The sequence below is a fragment of the Armigeres subalbatus genome, chromosome 3 (genome assembly GCF_024139115.2).
Source record: "Armigeres subalbatus isolate Guangzhou_Male chromosome 3, GZ_Asu_2, whole genome shotgun sequence".
NCBI lineage: Eukaryota > Metazoa > Arthropoda > Insecta > Diptera > Culicidae > Armigeres > Armigeres subalbatus.
The window spans coordinates 367,248,415-367,275,377 of NC_085141.1; the positions used below are offsets into that span (position 1 = coordinate 367,248,415).

General features: G+C 46.0%; 2 protein-coding genes across 2 annotated transcripts in view; both read left to right on the forward strand.

Moving 5' to 3' along the window:
- The window catches only part of LOC134226360 (beta-1-syntrophin), a 728,606-nt gene that overhangs the window by 180,132 nt on the left and 521,511 nt on the right, over positions 1-26,963 (forward strand). The window lies entirely within an intron of this gene.
- Positions 701-16,608, forward strand: LOC134223513 (uncharacterized). Its single transcript, XM_062702683.1, has 4 exons — positions 701-979; positions 1,043-1,214; positions 1,283-1,578; positions 15,097-16,608. Exons 1-4 carry the CDS (start codon positions 735-737, stop codon positions 16,532-16,534), a joined length of 2,151 nt encoding a protein of 716 aa, XP_062558667.1. The 5' UTR covers positions 701-734; the 3' UTR covers positions 16,535-16,608.

The following is a 26,963-nucleotide window of genomic DNA, read 5'->3' on the forward strand; positions in this document are numbered from 1 at the left end:
GAGTAGCTATTACCGCTCCAAATATCAAACTTTTTATAGTAGGCTTGGAGACGAGGGCTATTTGTATTTATTTGCATATGTACGTGAATGTGCAACAAAATGTCACACATTTTCAGGCACTGCTCCTCGCACAAATAGCCCATAACAAGATGTATTCAACTGGTTACCTTGTCCCATAGTTTCTTATCTAATTTTTTTTCACTCCACAAAACCAAAATACCTATTAGGTACTCGTTTTTGGGCCCTTATCCTTAACCGAGTTAGTAGAAATTAGTTGCATTCGAAGGAAAAATCCTGCCTATTAATCTTTCAAACCGCTAAAAAGCAACTTGAACGAAAACTAAGTTCTAGGTACTAGTCGTTCACCGATTTCCTCACAACAAGTTTCATTCGACGGAGAATCCTATCCTAATGTTTCCGGGTCACGGAAAAATGGACTTATCAGTTATGGGGAAAATACGATTTTTATTCGTGTTTTAATAATCAATTAGGGTGGAGCATCTTAGGAGAAAATGTTACAATTACAAGATTAACATACTTCACTATTCCATTCACTTCCGCTATATTCACGTATCTGTTGATACACAGTGAATATAGCGGAAGTAAATGGAATAGTGAAGTATTCTAATCTTGATTCGTGTTCTGGGGTTATAAGTAAATAAATACATACAGGATACAGGATTGTATGGGCAATAACGAAGTAGACCGTCAATTTTGGACGATTTGTCGAAATAATGTCATTGGAACGAAGAATTACGCTTTTGATTGTATTTGTTGTGGCCATAACGTATGCCGCCATTGGGGACGAGGACTTCATTCGTAAGACCAGCATCGTCTATCGCAAGAAACCAGGGACATCGGACTCTGTCGAATGTAGCACCGATCGGACCTGTTCTCTGCAAAAGAATTTCTGCGCTGCTTTCTACATAGGAGATGGATTCTACGTGACAACCGCACACTGCTTGGTGGCAAGCAATGGGTTCGTCTGCATGGAATTGAATCCTCCATAGAATGTAACTCACGTTCCATTATACGTTTGTAGAACAATCTTTGAACCAGATCGACTGGACATTTTTGGCGCTGGCCTGGTTGATGTGACGCTAACGTTGCACAAAAATTACTCCAAAACAAACGGAGTTGACATCGCTTGGATTCAAATTCATGATTCGAAAGTTCGGAGTGATGTTCTGGAAGTTGCTAACACGAGGCCACACGTAACATATCAATAGACTAATGAGTAAAAGCTGGGATCCACCTCATGTAGTGCCTCTTATTCACACAGATTTGCATCCGCTATGAGCTGCAACTGATCAATGCCAACTTGACCGGCGTACATGACGGTTTTCGATGGGTTCAGACACTGGAGACCGTTCACCCTGAAACGACACCAGATGCGGAACCATTTTTAGCTGGGGTATCATCATTCAAATATCTCACTGAATTCAAGCAGACGGGGCTGGAGCACGTGGTACTGTGCAGTGCAAAAGATAGTCCGGATGATTTTAGGTTGAACTTTATTGCTTACGGGAGGACTGAGATGCTTTCGTTCGATACCGACTGCTATCGGGTTCAGTGCGGGTATGTTACAAGATTTTTGGTATTCTGATCGAATGCTCGGGTCTTTTCATGCGACCATGCAAATAGATTCCAAGTAGATTGATGTCTGGACTTCGAGTGGAATGCTGTCTGGATTCCATGTAGAATCCTGTTCAGATTTCATGTGGAATTCTGTCCGGATTCCGTACGAAATCTTGCTCTGTGTTTGAGTGGAAAACTGTCTGGATTCCATATGATTAATTGTCCGGATTCCGAGCGAAATCTTGTCAAAATTTCGAGGAAAATTCTATCCGTATTCCGAGTGGGATCCGTTTCAAATTCCGAATGGAGATCGAGTGAAATCATGACCGGATTTCGACTGGAATTCTATCCTTATTCCAAATGGATTTTCGTCCGGATCTCGAGTGGATTCCTGCCCAGATTCCGAGTGAAATCCTTTCTGAATTCCGAGTGAAATCATGTCCGAAACCCGAATGGAATCCAATACGAATTTCGAGAGGAATCCTGTCTGGATTTCAAGCGGAACCCTTTCCGCATTCCGATTGAAAGCCTGTCTAGATTCCAAGTGCTTGGATTACGAAAGGAATATTGTCAGGATTCCGAAAGGAATCCAGTGAAGATTCCGTTAATAATCATGTCCGGATTCTGAGAGGAAACTTGTCTAAATTACAAAAGAAATCCTGTCCGGATTCCGAGAAAAATCGAGAAACAAAAAACTAAGAGGAATCCGGTCCGGATTTTGAGAGAAATCATGTCCACATTTCAAGAGGTATTCTGTTCGGATTCCAAGAGGAATTCTGTTCGAGATATAAAAAGATACTTGAAATTCTGTCTGGATTCCGAGAGAAATCCTGTCTGGATTTCTTCCGAGAGAAATCCTGTTCATATTCCAAAAGCAATTTTATCCGGATTCCAAGAGGAATCCTGTTCAAATCCTTAGAGGAATCCAAACCGAGTTTTGAAAGGAATCATAACCGATGACCAAGAGGAATCCTGTCCGGATTTCGAGAGGAATCCTGTCCAGATTCCAAGAGGAATCCTTCGGAATCCAGACAGGATTCCCTTCGGAATCCAGACAGGATTCCCTTCGGAATCCAGACAGGATTCCCTTCGGAATCCAGGCAGGATTCCCTTCGGAATCCAGGCAGGATTCCCTTCGGAATCCAGGCAGGATTCCCTTCGGAATCCAGGCAGGATTCCCTTCGGAATCCAGGCAGGATTCCCTTCGGAATCCAGACAGGATTCCCTTCGGAATCCAGACAGGATTCCCTTCGGAATCCAGACAGGATTCCCTTCGGAATCCAGACAGGATTCCCTTCGGAATCCAGACAAGATTCTCTTCGGAAGGGAATCCTGTCCGGATTCCGAAGGGAATCCTGTCCGGATTCCGAAGGGAATCCTGTCCGGATTCCGAAGGGAATCCTGTCCGGATTCCGAAGGAATCCTGTCCGATTCCGAAGGAATCCTGTCCGATTCCGAAGGAATCCTGTCCGGATTCCGAAGGAATCCTGTCCGGGTTCCGAAGGGAATCCTGTCCGATTCGAAGGAATCCTGTCCGATTCCGAAGGAATCCTGTCCGGATTCCGAAGGGAATCCTGTCCGGATTCCGAAGGAATCCTGTCCGGATTCGAAGGAATCCTGTCCGGATTCGAAGGAATCCTGTCCGATTCCGAAGGAATCCTGTCCGGATTCCGAAGGAATCCTGTCCGGATTCCGAAGGGAATCCTGTCCGGATTCGAAGGAATCCTGTCCGGATTCCGAAGGAATCCTGTCCGATTCCGAAGGAATCCTGTCCAGTTAAGGGAATCCTGTCCGGATTCCGAAGGGAATCCTGTCCGGATTCCGAAGGGAATCCTGTCCGGATTCCGAAGGGAATCCTGTCCGGATTCCGAAGGGAATCCTGTTCGGATTCCGAAGGGAATCCTGTCCGGATTCCGAAGGGAATCCTGTCCGGATTCCGAAGGGAATCCTGTCCGGATTCCGAAGTGAATCCTATCCGGATTCCGAAGTGAATCCTGTCCGATTCGAAGGATCCTGTCCGGATTCGAAGGAATCCTGTCCGGATTCAGAGGAATCCTGTCCGATTCCGAAGGAATCCTGTCCGGATTCCGGAAGGGAATCCTGTCCGGATTCGAAGGAATCCTGTCCGATTCCGAAGGGAATCCTGTCCGGATTCCGAAGGAATCCTGTCCGATTCCAGAGGAATCCTGTCCGGATTCCGAAGGAATCCTGTCCGGATTCCGGAAGGAATCCTGTCCGGATTCGAAGGAATCCTGTCCGGATTCCGAAGGAATCCTGTCCGGATTCGAAGGGAATCCTGTCCGGATTCGAAGGAATCCTGTCCGATTCGAAGGGAATCCTGTCCAGTTCGAAGGAATCCTGTCCGGATTCCGAAGGGAATCTGTCCGGATTCCGAAGGAATCCTGTCCGATTCGAAGGGAATCCTGTCCGGATTCCGAAGGAATCCTGTCCGGATTCGAAGGGAATCCTGTCCGGATTCCGAAGGAATCCTGTCCGGATTCCGAGGGAATCCTGTCCGGATTCCGAAGGGAATCCTGTCCGGATTCCGAAGGGAATCCTGTCCGGATTCCGAAGGAATCCTGTCCGATTCCGAGGATCCTGTCCGGATTCCGAAGGAATCCTGTCCGGATTCCGAAGGAATCCTGTCCGGATTCCGAAGGAATCCTGTCCGGATTCCGAAGGAATCCTGTCCGATTCCGAAGGGAATCCTGTCCGGATTCCGAGGGAATCCTGTCCGATTCCGAAGGAATCCTGTCCGGATTCCGAAGGAATCCTGTCCGGATTCCGAAGGGTCCTGTCCGGATTGAAGGGAATCCTGCCCGGATTCTGAAGGGAATCTGTCCGGATTCCGAAGGAATCCTGTCCGGATTCAGAGGAATCCTGTCCGGATTCGAAGGAATCCTGTCCGGATTCCGAAGGGAATCCTGTCCGGATTCCGAAGGAATCCTGTCCGGATTCCGAAGGAATCCTGTCCGATTCCGAAGGAATCCTGTCCGGATTCGAAGGGAATCCTGTCCGGATTCCGAAGGAATCCTGTCCGGATTCGAAGGGAATCCTGTCCGGATTCGAAGGAATCCTGTCCGGATTCCGAAGGAATCCTGTCCGGATTCCGAGGAATCCTGTCCGGATTCCGAGGAATCCTGTCCGGATTCGAAGGAATCCTGTCCGATTCCGAAGGAATCCTGTCCGGATTCCGAAGGGAATCCTGTCCGGATTCCGAAGGGAATCCTGTCCGGATTCGAAGGGAATCCTGTCCGATTCCGGATTCGAAGGAATCCTGTCCGGATTCCGAAGGAATCCTGTCCGGATTCGAAGGAATCCTGTCCGGAAGGAATCCTGTCCGATTCGAAGGAATCCTGTCCGGATTCGAAGGAATCCTGTCCGGATTCCGAAGGGAATCCTGTCCGATTCCGAAGGAATCCTGTCCGGATTCCGAAGGGAATCCTGTCCGATTCCGAAGGAATCCTGTCCGGATTCAGAAGGAATCCTGTCCGGATTCAGAGGAATCCTGTCCGGATTCCAATGGGAATCCTGTCCGGATTCCGAAGGGAATCCTGTCCGGATCTCGAAGGGAATCCTGCCCGGATTCCGAAGGAAATCCTGCCCGGATTCCGAAGGAAATTCTGCCCGGATTTGAAAAGGAATCCTGTCCGGATTCGGAAAGGAATCCTGTCCGGATTCCGAAGGGAATCCTGTCCGGATTCGGAAGGGAATCCTGTCCGGATTCGAAGGGAATCCTGTCCGGATTCGAAGGAATCCTGTCCGGATTCCGAAGGAATCCTGTCCGGATTCGAAGGAATCCTGTCCGGATTCGAAGGGAATCCTGTCCGGATTCGAAGGAATCCTGTCCGATTCGAAGGGAATCCTGTCCGGATTCCGAAGGAATCCTGTCCAGTTCGATCTGTCCGGATTCCGAAGGAATCCTGTCCGGATTCTCCTGTCCGGATTCGAAGGAATCCTGTCCGGATTCCGAAGGAATCCTGTCCGGATTCGAAGGGAATCCTGTCCGGATTCCGAAGGGAATCCTGTCCGGATTCCGAAGGGAATCCTGTCCGGATTCAGAAGGAATCCTGTCCGGATTCGAAGGGAATCCTGTCCGGATTCCGAAGGGAATCCTGTCCGATTCCGAAGGAATCCTGTCCGGATTCCGAAGGAATCTGTCCGGATTCGAAGGGAATCCTGTCCGGATTCGAAGGGAATCCTGTCCGATTCGAAGGAATCCTGTCCGGATTCCGAAGGAATCCTGTCCGATTCGAAGGAATCCTGTCCGGATTCCGAAGGAATCCTGTCCGGATTCGAAGGGAATCCTGTCCGGATTCCGAAGGAATCCTGTCCGGATTCGAAGGGAATCCTGTCCGGATTCCGAAGGAATCCTGTCCGGATTCGAAGGAATCCTGTCCGGATTCGAAGGAATCCTGTCCGGATTCCGAAGGAATCCTGTCCGATTCCGAAGGGAATCCTGTCCGGATTCCGAAGGAATCCTGTCCGGATTCCGAAGGAATCCTGTCCGGATTCGAAGGAATCCTGTCCGATTCGAAGGAACTCTGTCCGGATTCGAAGGAATCCTGTCCGGATTCCGAAGGAATCCTGTCCGGATTCGAAGGAATCCTGTCCGGATTCCGAAGGGAATCCTGTCCGATTCCGAAGGGAATCCTGTCCGGATTCCGAAGGAATCCTGTCCGGATTCCGAAGGAATCCTGTCCGGATTCGAAGGAATCCTGTCCGGATTCCGAAGGAATCCTGTCCGGATTCGAAGGGAATCCTGTCCGGATTCGAAGGGAATCCTGTCCGGATTCCGAAGGAATCCTGTCCGGATTCCGAAGGAATCCTGTCCGATTCGAAGGAATCCTGTCCGGATTCCGAAGGGAATCATGTCCGGATTAAGAAGGGAATCCTGTCCGGATTACGGAGGGTTTCCTGTCAGGATTCCGAAGGGAATCCTGTTCGGATTCGAAGGGAATCCTGTCCGGATTCGAAGGAATCCTGTCCGGATTCCGAAGGAATCCTGTCCGATTCCGGAAGGAATCCTGTCCGGATTCCGAAGGGAATCCTGTCCGATTCCGAAGGAATCCTGTCCGGATTCCGAAGGAATCCTGTCCGGATTCGAAGGAATCCTGTCCGATTCGAAGGGAATCCTGTCCGGATTCCGAAGGAATCCTGTCCGGATTCGAAGGGAATCCTGTCCGGATTCCGAAGGGAATCCTGTCCGATTCCGAAGGGAATCCTGTCCGGATTCGAAGGAATCCTGTCCGGATTCCGAAGGAATCCTGTCCGGATTCCGGAAGGGAATCCTGTCCGGATTCCGAAGGAATCCTGTCCGGATTCCGAAGGAATCCTGTCCGGATTCGAAGGGAATCCTGTCCGGATTCCGAAGGAATCCTGTCCGGATTCGAAGGGAATCCTGTCCGGATTCCGAAGGAATCCTGTCCGGATTCGAAGGAATCCTGTCCGATTCCGAAGGAATCCTGTCCGATTCCGAAGGAATCCTGTCCGGATTCGAAGGGAATCCTGTCCGGATTCGAAGGAATCTGTCCGATTCCGGATTCCGAAGGAATCCTGTCCGATTCCGAAGGAATCCTGTCCGGATTCCGAAGGAATCCTGTCCGGATTCGAAGGAATCCTGTCCGGATTCCGAAGGAATCCTGTCCGATTCCGAAGGAATCCTGTCCGATTCCGAAGGAATCCTGTCCGGATTCCGAAGGGAATCCTGTCCGGATTCCGAAGGGAATCCTGTCCGGATTCCGGAGGGAATCCTGTCCGGATTCCGGAGGGAATCCTGTCCGGATTCCGGGGGGAATCCTGTCCGGATTCGAAGGAATCCTGTCCGGATTCAGAAGGGAATCCTGTCCGGATTCGAAGGAATCCTGTCCGGATTCGAAGGGAATCCTGTCCGGATTCCGAAGGGAATCCTGTCCGGATTCAGAAGGAATCCTGTCCGGATTCCGGAGGGAATCCTGTCCGGATTCCCGAAGGAATCCTGTCCGGATTCCGAAGGAATCCTGTCCGGATTCCCGAAGGAATCCTGTCCGGATTCCCGAAGGAATCCTGTCCGGATTCCCGAAGGAATCCTGTCCGGATTCCGAAGGAATCCTGTCCGATTCCGAAGGGAATCCTGTCCGGATTCGAAGGAATCCTGTCCGGATTCGAAGGAATCCTGTCCGGATTCCGAAGGGAATCCTGTCCGGATTCCGAAGGAATCCTGTCCGGATTCCGAAGGGAATCCTGTCCGGATTCCGAAGGAATCCTGTCCGGATTCGAAGGGAATCCTGTCCGATTCCGAAGGGAATCCTGTCCGATTCCGAAGGAATCCTGTCCGGATTCCGAAGGAATCCTGTCCGGATTCCGAAGGAATCCTGTCCGGATTCGAAGGAATCCTGTCCGGATTCCGAAGGGAATCCTGTCCGGATTCCGAAGGGAATCCTGTCCGATTCCGGAAGGAATCCTGTCCGGATTCCGAAGGAATCCTGTCCGGATTCCGAAGGAATCCTGTCCGATTCCGAAGGAATCCTGTCCGGATTCCGAAGGAATCCTGTCCGGATTCCGAAGGGAATCCTGTCCGGATTCCGAAGGAATCCTGTCCGGATTCCGAAGGGAATCCTGTCCGATTCCGAAGGAATCCTGTCCGGATTCCGGAAGGAATCCTGTCCGATTCGAAGGAATCCTGTCCGGATTCCGAAGGGAATCCTGTCCGGATTCGAAGGAATCCTGTCCGGATTCCGAAGGGAATCCTGTCCGGATTCGAAGGAATCCTGTCCGATTCCGAAGGAATCCTGTCCGGATTCGAAGGGAATCCTGTCCGATTCCGAAGGGAATCCTGTCCGGATTCCGAAGGAATCCTGTCCGATTCCGAAGGAATCCTGTCCGATTCCGAAGGGAATCCTGTCCGGATTCCGAAGGGAATCCTGTCCGATTCGAAGGAATCCTGTCCGGATTCCGAAGGAATCCTGTCCGGATTCCGAAGGAATCCTGTCCGGATTCCGAAGGGAATCCTGTCCGGATTCGAAGGAATCCTGTCCGGATTCGAAGGAATCCTGTCCGGATTCCGAAGGAATCCTGTCCGGATTCCGAAGGAATCCTGTCCGGATTCCGAAGGAATCCTGTCCGGATTCCGAAGGAATCCTGTCCGGATTCCGAAGGAATCCTGTCCGGATTCCGAAGGGAATCCTGTCCGATTCCGAAGGAATCCTGTCCGGATTCCGAAGGGAATCCTGTCCGGATTCCGAAGGAATCCTGTCCGATTCCGAAGGGAATCCTGTCCGGATTCCGAAGGGAATCCTGTCCGGATTCGAAGGAATCCTGTCCGGATTCCGAAGGAATCCTGTCCGGATTCCGAAGGAATCCTGTCCGGATTCGAAGGGAATCCTGTCCGGATTCCGAAGGAATCCTGTCCGGATTCCGAAGGGAATCCTGTCCGGATTCCGAAGGATCCTGTCCGGATTCCGAAGGAATCCTGTCCGATTCCGAAGGAATCCGTCCGGATTCGAAGGGAATCCGGATTCCGAAGGAATCCTCTCGGAATCCGGAGAGGATTCCTCTCGGATCCCGGAGAGGATTCCCCTCGGAATCCGGAGAGGATTCCCCTCGGAATCCGGAGAGGATTCCCCTCGGAATCCGGAGAGGATTCCCCTCGGAATCCGGAGAGGATTCCCCTCGGAATCCGGAGAGGATTCCCCTCGGAATCCGGAGAGGATTCCCCTCGGAATCCGGAGAGGATTCCCCTCGAGGATTCCTCTCGGAATCCGGAGAGGATTCCTCTCGGAATCCGGAGAGGATTCCTCTCGGAATCCGGAGAGGATTCCTCTCGGAATCCGGAGAGGATTCCTCTCGGAATCCGGAGAGGATTCCTCTCGGAATCCGGAGAGGATTCCTCTCGGAATCCGGAGAGGATTCCTCTCGGAATCCGGAGAGGATTCCTCTCGGAATCCGGAGAGGATTTCCTTTGGAATCCGGAGAGTATTCTTGTTGGAATCCGAAGAGGATTCCCTTGGAATCCGGAGAGGATTCCCCTCGGAATCCGGAGAGGATTCCTGTCGGAATCCGGAGAGGATTCCTCTCGGAATCCGGAGAGAATTCCTCTCGGAATCCGGAGAGGATTCCTCTCGGAATCCGGAGAGAATTCCTCTCGGAATCCGGAGAGGATTCCTCTCGGAATCCGGAGAGGATTCCTCTCGGAATCCGGAGAGGATTCCTCTCGGAATCCGGAGAGGATTCCCTCGGAATCCGGTGAGGATTCCTCGAACTGGAGAGGATTCCTCGAATCCGGAGAGGATTCCTCGAACTGGAGAGGATTCCTCGAATCCGGAGAGGATTCCTCGGAATCCGGAGAGGATTCTCGAATCCGGAGAGGATTCCCTCGAATCCGGAGAGGATTCCCTCGGGATCCGGAGAGGATTCCCTCGGGATCCGGAGAGGATTCCCTCGAATCCGGAGAGGATTCCTCGAATCCGGAGAGGATCGAATCCGGAGAGGATTCCTCGAATCCGGAGAGGATTCCCATTGGAATCCGGAGGATTTCCTCGAACCGGAGAGGATTCCCTCGAATCCGGAGAGGCCCTCGAATCCGGACAGGATTCCCTTGAATCCGGACAGGATTCCGCTCGGAATCCGGACAGGATTCCTCTCGGAATCCGGACAGGATTCCTCTCGGAATCCGGACAGGATTCCTCTCGGAATCCGGACAGGATTCCTCTCGGAATCCGGACAGGATTCCTCTCGGAATCCGGACAGGATTCCTCTCGGAATCCGGACAGGATTCCTCTCGGAATCCGAACAGGATTCCTTTCGGAATCCGAACAGGATTCCTCCGGACACCGAGTGAAGAGTTTGAGAGGAATTCTGTTCGGATTGTGTCAATGATTCCTAGCGTAATAGTAATAGGATTCTGGTCGGAATCGTATTAGGATTTCGAATGGTATCCTTGATGTATACCTAACGGGATCCTTCCCGGATTCTGAGCGGAATCCTTTACAGATTACAGATACTGATACATTCCGATTTTTGTTACATGTGTCTTTCGAGATTCTGCCTTTTATGATTACGCCTTCCGTATTTCCGCCTTTCGTTAGGGTCTTGTAATCATTTTACAATGTTAACATGATTTAAGCTCATCTAATGGAATGTCTTCACCCACGTTTTCAAACGTGGTGGAATCAAATGAAACTACCAAGCTGGCACGGCAAATGCTGGGTAAAGCGTACCATTGGTACTTCGCGTACCTGAAGGAATAAAATTGACCCCATCTCGCGGTCCTTAGCCTCTTACCCAGCAACTCCTCCCAAGCAACACCTCTTGTTTCTCAGTGAGTAACAATAACTGTGGTGTGACTTACTAAAGGTCTGACTTAAGCACAACGCGTCGTATTTGGAACTCCTTTGTGACACAAAAAGCGCAAGAGGTGGAGCCTATTTGCAACATATTGCGGCTACAAAGAAAATAAAAACACAAAAACCAACCGGGAATCGAACCATGGACCTTGAGATTTGCAACCTTCTACTATAACCATCACACCAACAATTCTATTTGGAGATTCTGCTACAAGTGCACTACATGAACAACAAAGTCAGTTGTAACTTCATTGTACCTTATACAGAACATGCAGGGGCAGGGGACTGTCAAAAATAAAATACTGCTCAGCTGAGCTCAAAGTGTTTTGCAACATATCAGAAACATTGTCGTAACAGCAATGAACCGAAGTGTTATTAATTCTGCAACTTATCTGTTTTGTTTCTGATATGACACACATCGAATTTTAAACCACCCAAGAAGTCAGATGGGTAGAATATTGCGACGCCACTTAAACGGAAATGAAACATTGTGATTTTTCGAAACTGGGAAGTGGCTTTAATGTGACTCGATGTATTGCCAGTGTCTTCAATGCAATTTATTAGGAACAAACACCTATTTGAAAGATGTTGCGCGTGCTGCTTGGGCTATCCCTACCTCCCCGCGGTGCTGGCCGGGATACGAGCAACCTTAGGGAAGATCGGGTAACCAACCCCGGTGGGAACTATGGTCGTATGCTGACAGGGAAGGGGGGGTTTGCTCCTCTTCGGAGGTGCAAATCTTATTGAGCGTTTGTTCTCCATGTCAAGATCGGCTCACAACAGCGTCTGTTCTCCATGTTAGGGGCGGCTGATCATCGTCCGAGTGCCAGCGAGGGACTCTAAGTGAAACTGTGCACCATGGTCCACCGGAAATAAGGAGGAATGGTCCTCCGGAAATTCAGGGGTTTGGTGTCAGGCCCTGCAAGCCAGCCTTTAACAATCATAAGCAACGAACAATCAACAAGAGAGTACGGACCGGAACCATCGGCGAAGACCACTGCGACGAAAAGGGACTAGCGATTGGAAACTCGGTTCGTGGAACTGCAAATCTCTCAACTTCATCGGGAGCACACGCATACTCGCCGATGTGCTCAAGGACCGCGGATTCGGCATCGTAGCGCTGCAGGAGGTTTGTTGGAAGGGATCAATGGTGCGAACGTTTAGAGGTAATCATACCATCTACCAGAGCTGCGGCAACACACACGAGCTGGGAACAGCTTTCATAGTGATGGGCGATATGCAAAGGCGCGTGATCGGGTGGTGGCTGATCAATGAAAGAATTGGCAGGTTGAGGATCAAAGGTCGGATCTTCAACTTCAGCATAATCAACGTCCATAGCCCACACTTCGGAAGCACTGATGATGATAAGGACGCATTCTACGCGCAGCTGGAACGTGAGTACGACAGCTGCCCAAGCCACGACGTCAAAATCATCATAGGAGATTTGAACGCTCAGGTTGGCCAAGAGGAGGAGTTTAGACCGACTATTGGAAAGTTCAGCGCTCACCGGCTGACGAACGAAAACGGCCTACGACTAATTGATTTCGCCGCCTCCAAGAATATGGCCATTCGTAGCACCTACTTCCAACACAGCCTCCCGTATCGGTACACCTGGAGATCACCACTGCAGACAGAATCACAAATCGACCACGTTCTGATTGATGGACGGCACTTCTCCGACATTATCGACGTCAGGACATATCGTGGCGCTAACATCGACTCTGACCACTATCTGGTGATGGTTAAACTGCGCCCAAAACTATCCGTCATCAACAATGTTCGATACCGACGACCGCCGCGGTACGACCTAGAGCGACTGAAGCAACCTGATGTCGCCACTGCATACGCGCAGCATCTCGAGGCAGCGTTGCCGGAAGAGGGTGAGCTCGATGGGGCCCCTCTTGAGGACTGCTGGAGTACAGTTAAAGCAGCCATTAACGACGCAGCGGAGAACAACGTCGGGTATATGGGTCGAAGTCGACGGAACGATTGGTTCGACGAAGAGTGCAGACAGATTCTGGAGGAGAAGGACGCAGCGCGGGCGGTCGCGCTGCAGCAAGGTACCCGGCAGAACGTGGAACGTTATAGACGGAAGCGGAGACAGCAAACCCGCCTTTTTCAGGAGAAGAAACGCCGCCTGGAAGAAGCGGAGTGCGAGGAGATGGAATAGCTGTGCCGTTCTCAAGAAACACGCAAGTTCTATCAGAAGCTCAACGCATCCCGCAAAGGCTTCGTGCCGCGAGCCGAAATGTGCCGGGATAAGGATGGGAGCATCTTGACGGACGAACGTGTGGTGATCGAAAGGTGGAAGCAGCACTACGAGGAACATTTGAATGGCGCTGAGAGTACAGGCAGTGAAAGTCAAGGCAGCGGAGGAGATGACTACGTCAGTTCAGCGGACGATGGAAGCCAATTGATGGAAGTTAAGGATGCCATTCAACAGCTAAAACCAATAAAGCAGCTGGTAAGGATGGTATCGGAGCTGAGCTCATCAAGATGGGCCCGGAAAAGCTGGCCACTTGCCTGCACAAACTGATAGTCAGAATCTGGGAAACCGAACAGCTACCGGAGGAGTGGAAGGAAGGGGTTATATGCCCCATCTACAAGAAAGGCGACAAACTGGAGTGTGAGAACTTTCGAGCGATCACCATCCTTAATGCCGCCTACAAAGTGATATCCCAGATCATCTTCCGTCATCTGTCACCATTAGTGAACGAGTTCGTGGGAAGTTATCAAGCCGGCTTCGTTGACGGCCGCTCGACAACGGACCAGATCTTTACTGTACGGCAAATCCTTCAAAAATGCCGTGAATACCAGGTCCCAACGCACCATCTGTTCGTTGATTTCAAGGCGGCATACGACAGTATAGACCGCGTAGAGCTATGGAAAATTATGGACGAGAACAGCTTGCCTTGGGAAGCTTACCAGACTGATCAAAGCAACGGTGGATGGTGTGCAAAACTGTGTGAAGATTTCGGGCGAACACTCCAGTTCGTTCGAATCGCGCCGGGGACTAAGACAAGGTGATGGACTTTCGTGCCTGTTGTTCAACATTGTGCTAGAAGGTGTCATGCGGAGAGCCGGGTGTACCAGCCGGGGTACGATTTTCAACAGATCCAGTCAATTTATTTGCTTCGCGGATGACATGGACATTGTCGGCCGAACATTTGCAAAGGTGGCAGAACTGTACACCCGCCTGAAACGTGAAGCAACAAAAGTTGGACTGGTGGTGAATGCGTCAAAGACAAAGTACATGCTTGTGGGCGGAACCGAGCGCGACAGGGCCCGCCTGGGAAGCAGTGTTACGATAGACGGGGATACCTTCGAGGTGGTCGAGGAATTCGTCTACCTCGGATCCTTGCTAACGGCTGACAACAACGTTAGTCGTGAAATACGAAGGCGCATCATCTGTGGAAATCGGGCCTACTACGGGCTCCAGAAGAAACTGCGGTCGAAAAGGATTCGCCACCGCACCAAATGTGTCATGTACAAGACGCTAATAAGACCGGTTGTCCTCTACGGACATGAAACATGGACAATGCTCGAGGAGGACTTGCAAGCACTCGGAGTATTCGAGAGACGGGTGCTTAGGACCATCTTTGGCGGTGTGCAAGAAGACGGTGTATGGCGGCGAAGAATGAACCATGAGCTCGCCCAACTCTACGGCGAACCCAGTATCCAGAAGGTAGCTAAAGCCGGAAGGGTACGATGGGCAGGACATGTTGCAAGAATGCCGGACAGCAACCCTGCAAAGATGGTGTTCGCTTCCGATCCGGCAGGTACGAGACGGCGTGGAGCGCAGCGAGCGAGATGGGCAGACCAGGTGCAGAACGACTTGGCGAGCGTGGGGCGTATCCGAGGATGGAGAGATGCGGCCTCGAACCGTGCATTGTGGCGTCAAATTGTTGATTCAGTGTTATCTGTTTAGATGTTAACTAAATAAATGAATGAATACCAAGCTGTCGTAATCTGAAAAGGTGACGTATACGCCAGTTTCCAAAAATGGTGTCAACGAGTAGTACTTATCCAGCTCTTCAACAGAAAAATTTATTGTTGTTATTAAAAATGCAATCCGAACTTCGATAAAACATGATATTAATTAATTTCGATAGTCTCTTATTCCACTGAAAAGACCTGAGTTCTATATAATTCCTTGATTAATAATTTTCTACATCTAACGAATTTCATTTCACAGGAATACCGAAGCACAAAATATGCAAACTCTGTTTCACGCAAATGTCACTTCGATGATTCAAAAGCAAATAACTGAAGCAGAGCCTGAGGGTGAAAGAGTCTTCAAACCGCAGATTAATCCTACAGCATATTCAAAAGGGGTAGCTCCTGTTGCCGGTGAATATGATAGTTCTGTTACTATCAAACCCAACGAACCGTTTACAGTGGCTGTGTCACAAGCTTCCAAGGAATTGAATAGCTCTTTTCCAGATATCCCAAATAATCAAACATCTTTTAGTACTGTTTTAGTGGATTCCAACATTTCCTCTTCAGTACAACAAACGGAAAATAACTCAGGAGGACCTAGAAAATCTGTAACCGAAATAAGTTCACATCCACCACACAGTAATGAAGAAGTTCAAAGTCTTCAGGCTAGGCATTCTAATCGAAAAGCTCAGGAAAATATTAAATCAACAACTGAAGACGCTTCCAATCAAGAACGAAATGCAACAAACCCGAATGTTGAAAATGTAAAACCCGATGAAATGGAAATGACAAACGAACCCCTGGAGTCTGCCATGTCAATGGTCAAGGAAGTTTACTTTCCTGGAGACCCAGGCTATCCCGTTAGTGCTTCGACTAATGACGATCATACTAATAACAACGAACAAAATGGTCCCCAAATTACCGATTTAGATGTGGATGGATCATCGATTGAGTCCCAAATCTTGTTGTTCCCAAAGAGTGGCAATCGTTTGACTTGGTTTGACGATGTATCCGAGGCACCAATTGAAGCTATCGAATATGAATCAAATCTTTCAAGAGGGCAACCTGCAGAGGCCAGACCCACTGATCAATCCGTTCAAACAAGTACGAATGGGCCGATTGTTAGAATGGATCATATGCAACAGCTCTTCCAACTCAACAATGAACTGATAGAAAGTCTACGAAAATATTTCAGCAACTCCACGAATGAAACTCCCAAAACGCCATCTAACGGGCAAGCTGCTTCCGTATCAACACAATCTCCCCCAGAAGCAGTACCGGAAGCCAGTGCACCTCATACCAATCAAATTCCTTCACCGGCCACGTATCAATCTACCACGGAACAAGTCGAGCAAAAACCCAGACGAGTAAAGTGCATCCGTCGTGTAACAACCCCAGACAGCAAGCGCTGTCCGAAGATGGGGAAGAGCATGATGACGCCGTCGGGACCCTCCGTTTATGATGGGAACCAGAATTGGGAGGCACTTACCACAACGGTGCAACCGCTCGATGACAGTGTCGCTGAATATTCGAAAGAAACGGAGAAGGAAAAACAACGCAGGCGACAGGAGGCCCTACGAAAGGTTTTGATACATCTGTGGCATGGACGGAATGAGGCACCGGATGCGGTCCCCATGAGTTCGGTATTGTTGTTGGCAGCGATTGGGTTTGTTATTCTGATGGTTACCATTTGATGGGGCTTTGCTACTTGACAGTTTGGATGGCAAAATAAATTATATGATTGATATTTTTGAAAAAATGTAAGAAATTCATAATTATTTGTTATGCAATTGCATATCAAACAAATCGCAATTTCGCATGAATTGGATAAATAAACAAAAGAATAACTATATTCCATTCTATATCTTCCCTGCTCGAGTCACGTTTCAGTTACTTATTCCCACCGTTAATAAAGTCGATTGTAATCTAAGAACTTGCCATTATTAGATGATCCGAGCAAAATTTTACTCGACGTGGCCCCTTCTTATGCTGGAATCACCGTTAGCCAATCAAATGTTGCTTTCGAGCATACTAACCTTGAAGCTAATCTGAAAGTCACCGTTCCATTGAATTCCTCAGCCGATTATTGTTGGGGGCTTTACGCCTCCGACCGAAGATTCGCAACAGAAGTTCATTGCATCGCGTCATCCGCCGGCTTGAGGGCCTGACCGGCGGCTGCTGCGTGCTGGTCAGTAGTGAGTGAGACTGGCAAAAAAGATCATCATTATCGGGTCGTTTGTGGTCAAACGAAGCACTGCACTGTAGGTATTTGTTGCTCCATCTTTATTCAGCTCTTTTTTTTCCTATTTGGCTGGATGTAGAAGAGAATGCTTGGTGCTTGGTCATTTTCGCCCAACACGCGCGTGGTTCACCCATTCGTGTGTCGGTGGTCATGTGTTTGTTTATTGTTTGATTTAGATGGTTCAGTCGGCCATTATTTATTTTTTTCTGTTGTCGAGTGTGAAATGGCACACACATGATGATGATTGATGAGGTAAATCCACCTCCCTCCATTGGAGTTCATTGGTGCTTGTTGTTGTTGGATGATTGTGGGAGGGATGCGCCGGTTTTTGCTCCGTTCAAAAGGTTACAATTTATGATGGGCGATTAATGGCGATTTTATGAACTTTTTTGCAAGCGGCGCAGGCCATAAAATGTGAGGAAGCTCGTAGTTCGATAGACGGAAGCTTGGGATGTAAAAGTTTATGATTTGAGGTTCGAATGATGTTTGAGTCAATTAAACTTTTACTGCCCCTCTCCATATGAATATAGTCGGTCCCCGGGAGGTCAAAGCAGGGGTCGAATAAAACGAAATTGCATTTTTATTGTCGACATGTATGTTGTATTCACCAAGATTGCGGTTTCTTCTTTTCTGATTACTTCTACTTTTAGTTTCGATTAGATGAAATCAAATGTTTTTTTTATCGAAGGAAAAGCCTTTTTCGTAGTTTGTAGCTTAGTTTAGCTAGATTGACTGTACACTTTATAATTGTCGTGATTGACCGAGAAAAAACAAATACACCCAGGTTTTTTTTAAACGGTTTGGTTTTAGTCGTTTAAGACCTTCGATGTCAATTAAACAATAAGTTAACCCCATGAAAAAAATCACAAAGGATTAAAGAAAATTCAGGTGGTATTTTTTTTCATTTATTCATTTTTAGGACCTTTTAACTTGTTATTCAGGTCCATTGGAACTTTCATTATGTATTATTCATATTTCGTTTAGTAAGTTTATCTCCTTCAAAAATTCTATAACTTTTCCTGCTGCTTCTTCATCATCGGCTAGTACTTCTTTTAAAACTATCTGGTAAACCAATTTCCTGCCGTTTACGGCCTAATTCCAAACAGTTCACAAAAATATGCTTCACCGTTAACAAGTTGTTGCAAATTCTACATAAAGGTGGATCCTCTTTGTCCAACAAATATGTATGCGTTAGTAACGTGTGTCCTATTCTAAGCCTAGCTAAAATCACATTTTTTTCTTGTTTTCCCTATTGCCTGTTTGTAAGGTACGACTCCTTGCTTGACTTCCCTTAGCTTGTTGTCCCTGGTAGATGTCCACTCTGCTTGCCACTTATAGTTGAACTGGATTTTTAATAATTGTTCTAGCTTCATTAATATCCATCACGTTGCTTCCTATCCGTTCGATTTCGAAACTGAAACCACATCTTTCGTCTTTCTTCGAGCCGTCTGTATATATTGCTGCGTGTATTCTGTATTTTGTATTTTTCATTTTGCAGAATTTTCACCGCAGTTCTATTGGTGTACACTGCCGTGAATCGCATATTTGTACCATATGAATAGGAAACTCAGCAAAGATGAGACAGATATGCGATTCACGGCAGTACATGCACCTGTCCGTTTGGATAGACTTTCTCTCCCAAGGTGCAACGTGTGGGCGGCTAAAGGGCATTATGGGTGGTGTTGTAATCCAAGATGCATGGATGTGATATTGAACCAGTGACAAGTAGTGTTGAGATGGGACTGAATTTTATTTTCTTCTGTTATGACAAAGAAGACTTAAATCTACCTCCCACGATACACAATCATACCTAAAGATAAACGTTTTTGCCTTTCTCGTATACTAAGTATACGGAAAGGCTATAGAACTGCTCCAAAACCGAACTTTTTATAGAAGGCTCGGAGACCCATAGTGTTATATACCAATCGACTCAGCTCGACGAATTGAGGTGATGTCTGTATGTGTGTATGTATGTGTGTGTGTGTGTATGTGTACAAAAATGTGAGACACGTTTTTGGGCATTTATCATTATCCGATTTGCTCGCAACAAGTTGCATTCGACGCGGAATGCAGTCCCATTGGTTCCTATTTAAAATTAGATCGATTGAACTTTGCGTTCTGGAGTTATGGCCAAAAAACTGTTTTTACGTGCAAAAAAAAAGCAAAATGCTCCATTCTAGATTCGAACTTGTGATCTCTTGATCGGGAAGCGGCTATTACACCACAGCACCATCAATACACGTAGCATGTGACAAGATACATACAAATATAAATCATCGAATTGGGCATATATTCATTACCTCTATAAGCATCAGAGTTTATCCTGCTAGGGTACCGATTCCTATACTGGAAGTATTAATGTATCGAGACAAGAAAATATTAGCTTTTACCGTTGGTTATTGAAATATACAGTTTCAATACATTAACTTAGAGCAAGATTGCCGGTGGTGAGTATAAGCCGTTTGGCAGCGCATGCAATATCATTACTTGACACTTTTCCGGTCGCTACTAAATGCCCTGCTAAAACAGTAGCGCAGCAAACAGGTGATTAAATTTGGTAGCGCGATAACAGCGCTGCTATTTGATGAACTATTAACCGTCACCTATACGGAATGCAGCCACCAAAATGATAACCGAAAATAGTAACCAGTGCGAAAAAGAGTGACTAAACTAAAATGACAGCGCTGCGAGGATGATTAAAACACTCAAGCCCAGTAATGATGTTCTAATAGATAAACTATTGAAATCGCTTTGATACGCTGTTACTTTGATTGAGATAAAAGTAGATTCACTATTGATTCGAGGATGTTAATGCAAAATTGGTATAATTGCATAATTACATCCAAACTAGTAGACACATATGTGTATAATAATGGGAAGTATCAATAAGAACCCCTCAGGTTACGGGTGCCCTATGCAAATTACTAAATAGTAATTTGGGGTGACTTTTTTACAATAGGATATCCGTTCAATAATCCTCTTCTCTGCTAAACGTTAGACATAACTTTTCTCACGTCTTATTGCTATCAAGCGCTAAGAAAAGCACAAATACCCTATATAACAGCCTGTAAATACTCCTCAGTCCTCATATAGCAATTTCAACAAGCATCGTGCTTTGTTAAGGTCACTCCTGACGGAATCCAAGATTAAAAGGGCTCGCACTTTCGGGGGCACACCACTCGATTCAGAGGCGGCGCATAACTGTCATTTTTGTTGATTTAGTTTTGCTGCGTCGCAGCATGCGTGAAATAATAAAATTGACAGTCGTGCGTTGCTTCCGTATCGAGTGGTGTGCCCCCGAAAACGCGAGCACTTTTAATCTTGGATTCCGTCAGGAGTGACCTTAACACGTTCAACGCTCTCCCGTTCGAATGCGCCTAAAAGAAGGAATGGCAATGTGCCGTCGCGCAGTGGTGGTCCCCCATACAAATGCTCGACTAAACCTACGATTGCGCTTAAAATTTAGCAACAGTAATTTTGTAACGCTGAATTCATTTTGAAAGTCACCAAAAATTAAATTTACCAACTACAATTAACAAATTGAAGAATTATCATTGCAATGTGCAAAATTAAAATAATATCAGCTTCACGAAAGAACGATTTGTTTTGGGTTTTGGGTTTTGTCTGGGTTTCCGCCACTGTGGATCGGTCGGCTTAACCATCGTAGCATCAGCCAGCGGCAAGCCGTGCTTCTGTTCTATTTTTACCACCCCCCTGGCGTCCTATACTATCACAAGGGGTTTACTATGTCTGAAACTTGATTATGCATATGTACAACATGTGATAGATTTAGTTCAGAAAAGGTATTGGAGGGTAACCGCCCCTTCGGTGGGGTTTGATCCCACGACCCCAGTTCGCATGACAGGTGCTTTCCCTACTAAGCTACGAAGGACCTCCGTCGTCCACCGCAGCTTAGCGGGTACTGATGAAACCAAATTCCCAGCACCAGGTACCAGCCGATCTCTCGCAATACATTTTCAGAACTAACTCTCTCAAATGTATTTTGTACACATCATGTCAACCAAGTAGGATGAGTATTTAGTATTGTCCGGCTCCTACACACTTGCTTCATCAGCAACGGCGCTCAATGAAGTAGGGTTGTGTGAGGTTGTGCCAGTTTGGTCGTCAGATCCCAACACGACCACACAAGCGAAGAGATCGCCACTCGAGATCAGTACATTCAAAGTTAATTGCCTATATGCCGGGTATTAAGCCACCCGGGTGGAAATTAATTACTATGTCTGAAACTTGATTATGCATATGTACAACATGTGATAGATTTAGTTCGGAAAAGGTATTGGAGGTAACCGCCCCTTCGGTGGGGTTTGATCCACGACCCCAGTTCGCATGACAGGTGCTTTCCCTACTAAGCTACGAAGGACCTCCGTCGTCCACCGCAGCTTAGCGGGTACTGATGAAACCAAATTCCCAGCACCAGGTACCAGCCGATCTCTCGCAATACATTTTCAGAACTAACTCTCTCAAATGTATTTTTGTACACATCATGTCAACCAAGTAGGATGAGTATTTAGTATTGTCCGGCTCCTACACACTTGCTTCATCAGCAACGGCGCTCAATGAAGTAGGGTTGTGTGAGGTTGTGCCAGTTTGGTCGTCAGATCCCAACACGACCACACAAGCGAAGAGATCGCCACTCGAGATCAGTACATTCAAAGTTAATTGCCTATATGCCGGGTATTAAGCCACCCGGGTGGAAATTAATTACTATGTCTGAAACTTGATTATGCATATGTACAACATGTGATAGATTTAGTTCGGAAAAGGTATTGGAGGGTAACCGCCCCTTCGGTGGGGTTTGATCCCACGACCCCAGTTCGCATGACAGGTGCTTTCCCTACTAAGCTACGAAGGACCTCCGTCGTCCACCGCAGCTTAGCGGGTACTGATGAAACCAAATTCCCAGCACCAGGTACCAGCCGATCTCTCGCAATACATTTTCAGAACTAACTCTCTCAAATGTATTTTGTACACATCATATCAACCAAGTAGGATGAGTATTTAGTATTGTCCGGCTCCTACACACTTGCTTCATCAGCAACGGCGCTCAATGAAGTAGGGTTGTGTGAGGTTGTGCCAGTTTGGTCGTCAGATCCCAACACGACCACACAAGCGAAGAGAGATCGCCACTCGAGATCAGTACATTCAAAGTTAATTGCCTATATGCCGGGTATTAAGCCACCCGGAGTGGAAATTAATTACTATGTCTGAAACTTGATTATGCATATGTACAACATGTGATAGATTTAGTTCGGAAAAGGTATTGGAGGGTAACCGCCCCTTCGGTGGGGTTTGATCCCACGACCCCAGTTCGCATGACAGGTGCTTTCCCTACTAAGCTACGAAGGACCTCCGTCGTCGCACCTGTCATGCGAACTGGGGTCGTGGGATCAAACCCCACCGAAGGGGCGGTTACCCTCCAATACCTTTTCCGAACTAAATCTATCACATGTTGTACATATGCATAATCAAGTTTCAGACATAGTAATTAATTTCCACTCCGGGTGGCTTAATACCCGGCATATAGGCAATTAACTTTGAATGTACTGATCTCGAGTGGCGATCTCTCTTCGCTTGTGTGGTCGTGTTGGGATCTGACGACCAAACTGGCACAACCTCACACAACCCTACTTCATTGAGCGCCGTTGCTGATGAAGCAAGTGTGTAGGAGCCGGACAATACTAAATACTCATCCTACTTGGTTGACATGATGTGTACAAAAATACATTTGAGAGAGTTAGTTCTGAAAATGTATTGCGAGAGATCGGCTGGTACCTGGTGCTGGGAATTTGGTTTCATCAGTACCCGCTAAGCTGCGGTGGACGACGGAGGTCCTTCGTAGCTTAGTAGGGAAAGCACCTGTCATGCGAACTGGGGTCGTGGGATCAAACCCCACCGAAGGGGCGGTTACCCTCCAATACCTTTTCCGAACTAAATCTATCACATGTTGTACATATGCATAATCAAGTTTCAGACATAGTAATTAATTTCCACTCCGGGTGGCTTAATACCCGGCATATAGGCAATTAACTTTGAATGTACTGACAAGGGGTTTGACAATAGCCACCATGTCCACGGACGGTAGCTCATTACCGTCCGTTGTTATTGTACCAAAATAAACATCATGTGTTTTGTTTACTATTTGTTTTGGTTAAATCTGAATATTGTTTTCGGAATAATTTGCAAGATTTACATCTTTGACCATGGAATTATGTTTTTGATGATAAAATATATTAAACTTTCGACTTGGAGTGAATCGATAGGTGAAATCAAACGCTACAAGAAATCATATTTCGTAACTTGTTCTCCCGCTCCGAATCAAACAAAAATATTATTATTGTTTATACTGTGGTGAGCATCACAGTTGAAATGGTCCGGGATGCGAATCGAACCACATTCATAAATAAAAGTGAAAGGAAAGAAGTGGTGTGCAGAAAGATGTTTCAGGATTATATTTTCATGTCCATAATACCTGATATTATTTTTGAACAAATTGAAAATGTGTGGCCAATAATATTTTGGATAAAATCTAGTTGCTTGTAGACGCACGATTCGGGAGAAGTACTTTTCAAAAGGTATGCTGGGCATATTCATGAAGATGTTCGCTACGCTGAGAAGCATCTCTTGCCACGGGGTTGATTTTTACGCATATGCATTAGGGTGGCTAAAAAAACACTTTTTCAAATTTTTTGATGGGCCGCCTTTTGATGCCCTGATGCTCTGAACAAAATTTCAGCCAAATCGGTCAACGTTTGGGCAGTGCTAAACTCGTTGGAAGTTTATATGGAAAAATGTATGCAGAAACATCCAAAAACAGTGATTTGCAGTTGGACGGCACAATTTACGATCAAGAGCCATGATACTCATTCAGTTCTTGTAAAATAAAGTACAGAATGTTATGCTGAAAACCGCGAGAAGATTAGAGTTTATTACGCAAAGATATTAGCATTTTACTGGAGTGTTGTAGGGGTGAATTTATTTCTTTTCAAAGGTAAAAGAAACGAAATTTGCTCAAACCCCACTGCAGAGAAATGTTAATAACTCAGCCGGGCAAACCCGAATCTTCTCGCCGTTTTCTGCATAACATTCTGTATTAAATTCTCCAAGATTTGAATGAGTATCATAGTTCTTCATCGTAAGTTGTGTAGTCCAGCTGCAATTTACTGTTTTTGGATGTTTCTGCATACATTTTTCCATATAAACGTTGACCGATTTGGCTGAAATTTTGTCCAGAGCATCAGGGCATCAAATAGAACCGAATAAGAGGGCGGCCCATCAAAAAACTTGAACAAAGTTTTTCCCATACTAATTTGAGCCACCCTAATATGCATGCATCATTCTTGAGGCGTTCAATCAGCATATGGGAGCGCAGCTGATGTGCGGGAAGACGCGGGACGCATGCGCATTCGCTTCAGTCTCTTGCCGTCGGATGAATATTGCCGAAGGAAGCATCACCAACACACATCGCATTGCGTGCGGCAATGTTCTATTTTTAGCTCAGCTGGGTAGAATGTTGATCCGAGCAAATAAGATTTGGGGAAACTGGTTCATGAGTATGTATTACGGAAAAAAAAGAAAATTTTGTTTAGCTCCGCGGAAATAACGCGCAGAGGGAAATCCCCGGTCTCAATTCCTTGGATATAGCGTCAGCTGCAATGTAGTAAAGCTTCTAATTTTATTGAATAATTATGTATTTTCTATTCAGTAAAGCATATTTTCTTTTGTGCATTGAAGCAATAGAATATAATTTCCTACTTATGTTTACTGTCTATTGAAACTCGGTGGGCAAGTTTGATTACTGCCAAGATAAATCAAAAGCTATTTTGTTTCTGCTAACAATCATTAAAGAAAACTGTTGAGTACATATCGATTCTCAACGTATGTATTTATGTTTCATTTCCAACCTCCATCATCTAAAGTTCAGACCTGAATTCTTTCAAATATTCCAAATAATCAGATGGATTCAATTAAAGAAATGCCATGAATATAAATATAAACAATACACAGCATTAGGTTCCATTGATTATTAGCAAGGAAAATATTAAATAATTTTTTTTTTAAAGGCGCTTGAATTTTCTAGTATTCAAAATTTTTCTTGCAATGCGTATTATACTACACACCTAGAAAATATGAGTTTTGAAAAAAAAAGGCTTTCACGAGGATCGAACATACATCTTCAGAATGAGAGCCTGTCAGGTTACCACTGAGCTATCTTTGTTACTCGAGATATTAGTGTTCGAAGAACAAGATGCTACGCGATTTGCAATAAATAACTATTTCACTACATCAAGCCATAGGCTGCTTGTGCATACGTGCGGTAACGCACCGGGGGCTGTGCTTTGGTTCGGTGGCATATAATCTGAACCGATAAAAAGTTTAGTTATATCGGAATATAAGTCATGTTCGGGATTTGAGTCAAAACGGTACGATTGAGTTTACGTCAGGTGCTTTTGTGTCATTTCATTCAAATAAGTCACATGTAATATTCTTATTGTTTTGGTGCGCAGGGAAGCAACTTCATAATCAATTTCAACATTTTATTTTGAATCCTCTGTAAATGCATTCTTCCTGGCGTTGCAGCAAATAACCCATATTGGCACAGTATATGTAAAACATGGCTGGCCTAACAATTAGTTTGTAAATCAAAAAAATATTTTAAGATTTTGATTTTCTATGAATATTCACTTACTATATTTGTACCTTTTTGCTTGCATACCTTCTATGTGGTTTTTGATTTTTAATTCATTCATGCTATACATAAGTCCTAAATCTTGGACTTCGCTAGACCAAATAATTGGAGCCCCGTTCATAGTGACAGCATGTCTGTTAGAAGAATTCAAATAAAAAGCACTCGGATTATGTAGGAGAAAATGAGTTTTGGTAGGCTTCGGAGAAAATTTTCTATTTTTGGAAGTCAGTAGAAAAAGTATTCAAACTTTTCTATAATCCATGTATGCAAGTATGTTTTAGATAATTTAATAGTCTTAGTTCGATCATTGACAAACTACAATGACTCATTCCAGAGGTTAAATGTCAAAACGTGTTAAGGCAGAGTTCTAGTGCGATTATTTTTCTACAGCTCTGCCTAATAGTTTGTTGTTTGTGATTTTAAAAAAATAATCACATTTCCAGACTGCACTTTTTTATATATGGAAATTAATGACTAACACAAAACATCGGTTATTGGGCGAACGACCCTAGATAAAAACGAGCCGTTTTCACTACATAAAATTGGGATATGTAGAGAATACAAAAAGCACCAATCTAGCGAGTCTTTGAGTGATTTAAAAAAAAAATAATCACATTTCCAGACTGCACTCTTTTATATATGGAAATTAATGACTAAAACAAAACATCGGTTATTGGGCGAACGACCCTAGATAAAAACAAGCGGTTTTCACTACATAAAATTGGGATATGTAGAGAATACAAAAAGCACCAATCTAGCGAGTCTTTGAATGATTTTAGAAAAATAATCACATTTCCAGACTGCACTGTATTTATCATTATCCGATTTACTTGCATTCGACGCGGAATTCAGTCCCATTGTTTGCCATTGAAAATTAGATAAATAGCTCATTCCAATCCAGAGTTGTGACCAACAGTGCTTTTTATACGCAGTTACCTTCTGCAGCATTAAGACGGGAACGGTTGTGTGGTCTGCGTACCGGCCTACCGACCACTGTGTTCATTGTTGGAAAGCGGTCTACTGCACTTAATTTTTTTTAAAGATCATGCGCAAGGCAAGGGCTAATTCAAAATTTCATAACGTAAAAAAACATCGAGCCAAGTCTGTGACTTGTTTGTAACATTTCCTTTTTTGTACCCACCCCCATCTGTGACGCATAACGTTTTACTAAAAT